Genomic DNA, 9,132 nt, shown 5'->3' with positions numbered 1-9,132 from the left:
TCCCTCGCCCTGACGTCTAGTAGGCTGTGATTGGTTGAGAGACCGAGCACAAGCCTTCATTAGCCCTGTCCCTCTAAACAAGCCCATCACAGACGAGGGGAAAAGGAACGACGTCTCCTCCGTGGACTGTAGGAACTGAGGAGCTTGTGGTTTGTAGGGGTTGGGCATAGATCGGTTTAGAGCGCAAGGTCTCCCAACTAGCTTCTACTCGTCAGGTCCAGTAGGTGGCGGATAGTTTAAGGATACACTACACAGTCCAGCCCAGCCATCCATCCCACGTCAGACCGAGGGATGGGCTGACAGCAGCGCCAGCCTCCGCCTTGAACGCTGAGACTTTTTTTTTTTTGCGTTGAATTTCAGTTCCCGGAGGATTGAGTCTGATATTTCACGGAGAACTGCACGATGTTCGGGACGTTCTGGGGCATGGATAGGCATCTCCATACCCTCGCTGGGACATACTATTCTCCAGATCCACCCTCCCTTGAATCAGAGGCATCTTTTAAGTTTTGTGGAGATTGGGTGACCCTTCCCTGATCATCCACCTCCTGCTCCTCCCACATATCTTTTGGGAGAACCCCTTTGGGCAGATTCTGGACAGTTGGTGATGGGATTTCATTGATCATGGATTGAAAAGGACCCTAGGGACAATATAGTTCCACCTTATTTTTACAGATGAAGAAACCGAGCCTGTAAGTGTTCATGGTCACACGGGCGGGGGAAAGTAAGGAGACTAGGTTCTGAACCTTTGTCCCAACTCCAAATGTAGGGATCTGTCCATGGCACCAAGAAGCAGTAGATACTGGAAACCCACCTATTTTATAGTAGGGAAAACAGGCTTCAATAAAAGCAGACCTCTTCATTTTCCCAGGAAATTTTCCAGCGTTTCCAATATTTTACTGGACCAAGAATGTTTTAGTAGAAAACTTTCCTAACTCAATTCCAAGATATATTACCTTTCAGGGTTGCTGTGAGACCTAAAGAGGCAATTGTAAAATCCTTTGCAAATCTTTAAAAGCTCTTATTTTGCTTCCTTGTTAAATTGGAAACGCCTTAAAAACTAGGGCTGATTTTTTGTTTTGAGGTTTTTCTTTGCATTTCAGTTCTTGGCACATAGTCTGTGCTTATTAATAAATGCCAGTTGTTTACAAGAAAGCCTTCCTAATTCAATTAAACAAATAACGGTGATAGTATATACATTTAAGACAGTTTATTTAAGATAACAAATGTTCAAGGTAGATGTTAATTCAAGGAAATTAGTAAGTCCTGTCCTAAAGGTCATTTGTCTTGTTATCAAGTAATGTGCCTATTAGGACAGGAACTCATATCTCCTTAACACATTGTAGCTTAGACCTAAACTCAAAAGCTTTCCTCTACTCGCCAGAATTTAAATTACACTATTGCCCAGGCTCTATATTAGAACCAATGCCTTACAAATAGGGAAGGATAATCTGTATCATCAACGTTCAACAAGAATATGCCACTGGGGATATGCATCCTGAGAGCCATATGCAGTAACTTAGAAGTATTTGGAGTGTTACAAATAATAGCTTTAACTTCTAAAGGCATCTGGCAAATACACAATTTGTTTGTGAGCAAATTAATAACTTTTCCTCTAGAGTGTGAAGATTGGCTTTTTTCATCAAAATCATGATTATTAGAAATCACAGGTACACTCAAAAAAGGAAGATGGTTTTGGGATTAAGAAACTCAAGATATAGAACTTGTTACCCTACTTGTAATAGGCAGAAAAAAGAATAATTAAGATTTAAAACTATATAGTCATAGGTCCTTAGGGGGATACCAAAGAAAATTTTTTTAAGTGATGGGTATCATAGATGATAGCCCACCAAAATAAACCATACCAGACATCCAAGTCCATTCAGATAATATGACCTTGCCTGGAATTTCTTGTATGTGAGGCAGTAAAGTAAGGTGGGAAATGGAGCTTACAGGAAGGGCTAAAAAATCCCCAATTCCTCTGCAGGGGAAGAGAATCTAAGGAGGCCATCTAGGCTCATTCAGATGAAAGGACCTCAGAATTCAACCCCTCCCCCTTCGTGTCACCCTATACCAGATAAAAGACCAGTATCAGTACCTAGAGCCAGAAAGGGCCTTAGAGACTATCCAGTCCCACTCATTTAGCATATGAATGAAAAGCTTTTATTTAGGGCTTACTAAGTGCCAAGTACAGTGCTAATAAAGATTAAAAACTGAGGTCTAAAGTAGGACTGTAACTTGCCCAAGGTCATACTGGTAATAGGCAGCAGGGCTGGGGTTCCAAATCCAGTGTTCTTTCCACTATGCAGGGATGCAGGCTGTTCTCTCACCTCTGGGAAGTCGGGCTTGTTACTTCTTTCCATTTCCATCCATTGCTGCATAGCTCTGATTGTTAGAAAATGTTTTCTTTTATCAAGTCAAAAATGCTAACTTCATTCTCAGCACTAGGCTTCTAACTCCGATAAACCCCCTAGGAGGTGGTGTTTCCTTCTTCCATGTAAAGTAACCACAGCTCTTCTACCCACTGGCCAGGTCCCTTCTGCCAAAGTGATGGCATTTCTGTAGCACAGAAACCCTCTGGGCATTGCCCCTCATTGCTCAGAAAACTACAGTTGCTCTTTCAAATCTCAATGGCCCCTAGTAATTCCAAAGATCCCTAGGGATCTGGGTTCAATTCTAATCCATCTATAGAAAAGATCATCAGCTGCAATTCCCAAGCAATGAAGTCTTCTTTCTTGTCCTCTAGCAGAAGTCAACCCTCAGATCAAGTGAGGGTCCACTAGCTTATAAAGGACCTTGGTATGTTTCTTTTTCCACCCCTATAGAAAAACACACATCCACACACACACATCCACACACACCCACCCACACACATCTCCAGCTACCCAGATGTGTTTCCAGAAGAGAAATTTAATCTAATTTACATACTTCTAGGTACATTAATAACCAGAATGTGGCCACTGAAAAAAGTTAAAAGGTCAATTGCCTCCCGGCTTTACTTGGCCCAGGACTCCAAAATAAAAATCAATGCTCCTTATTCTCTACACAAAACTAGTTTAAAAAAGTGGAAGGTCTAGGAAGCTATACATAAAAAGCAATAGTGAAAGAGGGGGATGAGATGGGGGGGAACAGAGTCCCATCCCAGGGAGAGTGGGGGTGGGGGTGTTCTAAAGTACCCCCTGCTGATCTTTGGGGAAATGACTTGGCAGGAGAAAGCTGTCAGCTCTGAGTGTAATTTTTCTCAGGGAAAACCCCTCTCAGGGCCTCAGGCTGCTTGGGGGCCACCAGTGATTTCCGTGGCATTATAGGCTATCAGTGCTCCCCAGCCTGGCATTGTGGAAGGCCTGAGGCCAACGCTGGCCCCCACACCAGGCATCAGAGGGCCCTGGAGCAAGCACCGTGGGAATGATGCACTCATTTAACTGGGCATCTAGTGGGGTAGAGAGGGAAGAAAGTAAGGAAGGGCATATTCCCCCATGAAATAAGATGCCCTGGGAGTGTGTGGAGGGTGGGATATGTTTAGGGGTTTGGGGAGAGGTCAGAAGTAGTGAGGACTATCATGCAGCCAACCTGGGGCAAAAGAGGAACCACATGGTTATTATTAACCACCTGGTGCTTGAGGCAGCAAACAGATAAGGGCTTTGGGAGTCTACACACAATTAACTGAGTGGAGACAGACTGCCTTACTCCCTCTCCAGGGTCCCAACAGAGGAACTATCCTCCTTGGCCCTTTGCAGATTTCTAATCTGCTTGGCCACATACAGAAAGAAGCAAGCCACCTCTCTCCCTCCCAGCACAAGCAAGACTTGAGTGCTCATGGATATGAGTTTTGCCCTAGAACCCATGGGGAGAAATGTCCTCTTTGCACTATTGCCCCCTGGTTAGGGTAGTCCCAAGCCCAAGGAAGAGAGGAAGGAAAAGAGAAAGGGGAGGCTAGGAAAACAACTTGTCATCATCTGTAGTGTTCACGCTTAGGGCACCAGGGTCTTGGCCTGGGCCTGAGTGTTGAGGTTGTGACTTGCTCCTTTGAAAATGGAACAGAGGAGGTTGGTGAAGAGAGAAAGGGTGAAACCAACAGAGAGAGAAAGGAAGAAAGAGAGGTGGCTCTGGAATGCTTCACGCTGCCTCCCATTACTGAGCCTCTGCCACTGTCTGTGCCTCGGGGGCCTCAGGCTCCACAGGCCGGGGCTCTGCTTTGGAGAAGTTCATTTCCAGGATGTGCCTCTGGAGGTGCCGTACCCACTCCTCCTGGATGGAGAGGGGGCCCTGGAACTCGACTTCACAGAACCTGCAGGGGAGAGTCCAAGCATTCAGGGAGGGGCACCAGATCCTCCTGACACTCAAAAGGGCAAGAAAAGGTTCTGCCCTCCCCATCTGAGAGTGTTACATCTGCACATATGGCACACCTCATGCCCTATCTAGGCCTTTGTGTTCCTAGAATCAATCTGAGTAACCTTACCCACCTGAAATTGGCACCTGTTACCTCTATGAACTTCTCTACATCAGAATTGTCATAAAACATGAATTAGGTCCATTATGTTACTTTGATAGTCTGGTGGAACCTATGGACCCTTCTCATAATCATATTTTTAAGTGCACAAAATAAAATACATAGGTCTACAAAAGGAATTAAGTTAAAATGAAATTATTAAAAAATTTTAAATAAGCTCATGTAGTTTCAAAGAACTCATGATGAAATGCTAACCACATCCAGAGAGAACCAATGAACTCTGAGTGTAGATAATTTTTCATTTTTTTGTTTTTCTCCCCAATCCTACCCCATAATGTGGCTAATGTGAAAATGTTTTGCAGGACTTCATATGCATATCCTATAGGTATCCTATTTTTTACCTTCTCATTGAGTGGAAGGGAGAGAATTTGGAACTGAAAATTAAAAAAAAAATCTTTTTGAAATAAAAATGAAGTTCACTGACTCCATGAATTACACCAGGTTGAGTCTCTGATATAGACAAATCAAAGCTAGGATTTAAAGGACATGAGAGAAACTGTTCTAACTCATTCAAGTATTTGCCACAGAAGGGATAATTGTACAAACTGACTAGAATTTAGGGCTCAGTTTAAGCCTAAGAAACAAGAGTCCTAGGAAAGAAAGAATAGCTAATGGTTTTTAGGCTGGAGTAATTACTTATTGGAAGAGGCATTTCTGAACCTGTTTTTAGTCTGGAAGGCTTCTAGGCATGTAGGTTTGTAGGATTTCTCCTCCTAATTTATCAGAACACTTAGATAGGTGGGCCATCTTGGCATGAATGACTCCACAACCAAGGATCCCTAACTGGTTCCCCAATGAAGTTTATAGCACAGAAACTAACTATAGGAAGCCAGAATAGGACAACACTCTTGACTCCTTGCCCATGAGCCTAGTAAAACAAAGGGAAACAAGTAGAGGCAGAGCATATATAACCAACCCTACCCAACCAATTTAGTTCCTAAAAAGTAAGGCTGCCCTTATGTCTGTAACTCTGAAAAATCATATACCCAGATAGTTGAGAGCTTACTGTCCCAAAGACTTCTTACCAGCAGCCCACCCTGCCCCCAAATTCACTGTCCCTGGGGGAACATACCTGCATTTCAAGGTGTAGATGTTGCCCACAAACTTCACCAAAGATGTCTGAGGAGGGCGGGGGACCAGTGAGGGGACAGGTCTTACTCTAGGTGGTGGCTGTCGTACTTCTTCCAGCTTCTGCTGGAAGTCACTGGCCTCCTCACCCCGAGATGAGGTTGTATCCAGAGGTCGAGCTTGTCTGCGCTCAAATTCTATCCGAGAGGGACAGAATCAACATCAGACAAGCAGAGTCCCACATCTGTGATTCTTGCAGTTCTAACCCCCCATACAGAGTGTGTGTGTGCACATGTATGTATACACACATTCTCCCACTCTCTCTTCTTTTTTTTCCTCTTCTCCCACCACCCCAAACCAGCCTCCTACAAGATGCTGGGGAAAAAACAAACAAACAAACAAAAAAAACCCAGCAGATGAGCTGCCTCTAAGACCAAATTTGGGAATCTTGAAATTAATGGAAAGACAAGAACCCCAAGTCCTAGAAGATAACTTAAGTGGGAGAAAAGCTCTGAATTCAACAGAAATGGAAGAAAAGCACCCCAAATCCTAAAAGCCAGTTGACTACCTGTGGCAGAAGAACTATACTAATATAAGAAATGATCTGGAGCCCAAGATAAGTTCTACCAGGTATAGGTTTAGGCCAGCCATCCCTGATCAGGCCCACCTAGCCCCAAACACAGAGAGAAACTATAGCACTCTAAGTGGAGAGGATCTGCTAGCAAACACCAGTGTCCATTCACATCACTAAGAAGGGATCCAGTAATGAAGAAGTCTCCCTTTCACCCACCCTGCTAATCAGAGCTCAACACTCACTATTGATATTCTGACGTTGGTGTTCTTCTGCCTTCACCAAAGCCAGAGGTGAGGATGCCAGGGGTCCACTGCCATCTCCAGTCCGGCCAGCTTCTCCAGGTCCTAGTTCACCACCCAGATTCTTGTTCACCAGGGTGAGGCTGTTGGGAGCCAAGGTAAGGGGCACTCGTTTGTCTCCATCACGCCCATGGCCTGAGTTACGGAACTTCTTGGTGAAAGGTCGGCCACCCTGGATGTAACTTCGGTAGGCTCCCACTTTCTGGGGTCTGTGCTTGATCCACTCGCTCAGGGTCTCAATTGGGGAGCCGTTCACACACCATTCTGTCACCCCAAACTGTCGCAAGTGAGCTCGAGCATGGCTGGCCAGGGCCTTACGATTCTCAAAATAGAGGCCACATAGCTCACAACAGGCCTCACTAGCTGTGGGCAGAAAATGAGGATGTTGGTATCACTTTAAGAATCCAGAGCCACCCAGGTCTAAATTCTGTCCCTGATACTTAATGGCAAGACTAAGACTTAGTAAGACTAAGAATAACTTACTAACTCTTGTGACTTTTTATTCTCTACAAAATGAAGATAGCTATACTTGTAGTGTCTGTCTCACAGATATGTTATAAAATAACGAAGAGTGCTTTGTCAACCTGAAAGCATTATTTAAATTATTATTAGAAGGAAGTTACAATGGACTATAAGAGAACAGCATATTCCAACAGAAAACAACAGCATTCCAAAGCCTTCAAACTCGGGGAAAATCTCACACCCACCTTGCACCATATTCAAACCCCTTTTTTGAAGCTTTGCCTCTAGAAATGATCTTTGTTGATATAACTTCTGATGAGTATTATGCCACTCACAGGATGCCCAGGACCAATGGAAGCTTGATGAGGGAGACTATGGGGAGTTATTACCACTCTAGAAGAAGCAGGGGTACAGAGGATAGAAAGAAGGGCTGCTACAAAGCAGGTAGAGATGAACTAGGGCCCTAGATAGCTAACTCTCAACCTCCCAAAAGTTTTACCACCTGTGAAGAGAACCCAGTAACTCTCACCTCTGGGCAACAAAGAATCAAAGGTTGGTTAGGTGACCAATAGTCAGATTGTTCAAATTCCCACTTTTAAACTTACAAGTGTGTGAACTTTTGTCATGAATGGTCTTTGTCTTGAAGGGCAGCTCTGTCTGTATATAAGTCTTGGGCTTCATTTCCCCAGAGAGAAGTCGATCCTCAGGCAGTGGCCGTTTTGCTGCCATGGGGGTGAGGAAACCAGCAGATGGCTTGGTGGCAAGGGGTGAGAGGCTCATCTCTCGGGGTAGGTTGGCTGAGCCAGGCCCAGGTTTGCCTGGACGACCAGCCAAAGGGGTCAGAGAAAGGGCCTGAAGCACTTTCCCAGGAGACTTGGGCCCATCCTCACCCAGGGGAGAGGGCAGTTCGCCTGCAGCAGGTTCCTTCTTAATGAGACATGGTTTGGACTTTTTCTTCAGGATCTCTCGCAGAGTGTCAATGGGTGAACCATTGACTGACCACTCTGTCACCCCCATCTGCCGTAAGTGGGAGCGTGCATGGCTTGATAGGCCCTTTCGGTTCTCAAAGAACTCTCCACAGAACTCACAACGGATGTCTCGGACTGGCTCAGCCCGGGAAGCTGCAAAGAAAGAGGGAAGAGAACAGATATGAGATGTTTCCAGAGGCATGAAGTATTGGGGTGCAAAGAACCCGGCTAGTAGTTAATCTAGGAAGGGTGTCTAGGAGCTTGCTTCAATCCAGTGCATTCCCCAGAAAAAAATCTCTTCTCCCTTTAGTATCTAACTGCCCCTGAGTCTTAGACCTAAACTAGGATCTGCTTCTTGCCCTTTATGGGACTAAGTACTCCAGAAGATCTTAAACAAATTCCAAGCAACTTCTGCTACTTACCATAATCACACTGTCAGTAATCCCTATGGGACCCTGGGTCAATAAGTGCCAAATTTAGAAAGCATTAACTTGGCAGGTCCACCCTAACAGGGAAAGGGTCTTTTTCATTGCCTTATCTCCTGGACACCAAGAAGGTGGCTTCTTCCAGTCCTATTCCTAGTAGGGTCACAGATTTCTATGTACCCTTGATTTGGACTTGACTTCTTTCTATTCTTAACTCCCTCTCTATAACTCAGAGGACAACTTACATAGATTCAGGGGTGCCATGTCCTCACGAGGTGACCAGGGTCCATCAGACGGATGGCCTTCACTGTGCAGGCTTCCAGCCAACATCTCTCGTTTGATCTCCATCCGCATCTGATCAGGCTTCAGTTTCTTCTGGAGGGAGGGAGGTGGCAGACCAGGGAACATCTTCCGAGCAGTCGGGGGTGGAGAGGTGGTAGGCGAGTGGCCCATGGGGCTACTAGATGGCTGCAGCTTCTTGGGAGGAGGTACATGCAGGTCTGAAGCACTTCGGGCCTCCAGGGAGCTACCAGGGCCCCCACCCATTGCCTTGGCCAGGCCTTTTGGGCCTGGCAAGGTTGGGTTGGGAGGTCCTCCAGCCCGAGGCTGGGTCCGGCGCTTTAGGATTTCTCGAAGGGTGTCAATGGGTGAGCCGTTGACGTACCATTCTGTTACTCCCATCTGTCTCAGGTGAGAGCGTGCATGGCTTGATAGGCCTTTGCGATTTTCAAAGAACTCGCCACAGAACTCACAGCGGATATCCCTGACTGGCTCTGGGCCTGAAGCTACAAGAGGAGAAAGGAAGAGAGGTTACTAGGAATAGTAACTG

At 45.5% G+C, this 9,132-nt stretch overlaps 1 protein-coding gene and 1 long non-coding RNA gene across 21 annotated transcripts in view; one reads left to right on the top strand and one right to left on the bottom strand.

Moving 5' to 3' along the window:
- The first annotated feature begins 29 nt into the window (after positions 1-29).
- On the top strand, positions 30-3,078 carry LOC103092231 (uncharacterized). Its single transcript, XR_465930.3, has 2 exons — positions 30-149; positions 361-3,078. It is a non-coding gene; the product is annotated as an uncharacterized LOC103092231 (long non-coding RNA).
- Positions 2,138-9,132, bottom strand: part of WIZ (WIZ zinc finger) — a 39,900-nt gene continuing 32,905 nt past the window's right edge. For all 20 annotated transcript variants that reach the window (XM_056822332.1, XM_016432346.2, XM_007489694.3 and 17 more), the window contains 5 exons: positions 8,549-9,088; positions 7,516-8,031; positions 6,392-6,811; positions 5,580-5,772; positions 2,138-4,285 (listed from right to left, as the gene is read on the bottom strand). In XM_056822332.1, coding sequence (XP_056678310.1) covers positions 4,129-4,285; positions 5,580-5,772; positions 6,392-6,811; positions 7,516-8,031; positions 8,549-9,088 — 1,826 coding nt within the window. In that variant the 3' untranslated portion in view covers positions 2,138-4,128. The remainder of the gene's footprint in view (positions 4,286-5,579; positions 5,773-6,391; positions 6,812-7,515; positions 8,032-8,548; positions 9,089-9,132) is intronic.

The sequence above is a fragment of the Monodelphis domestica genome, chromosome 3, assembly GCF_027887165.1.
Source record: "Monodelphis domestica isolate mMonDom1 chromosome 3, mMonDom1.pri, whole genome shotgun sequence".
Lineage (NCBI taxonomy): Eukaryota > Metazoa > Chordata > Mammalia > Didelphimorphia > Didelphidae > Monodelphis > Monodelphis domestica.
This window is presented reverse-complemented; position numbering and strand designations above follow the sequence as displayed.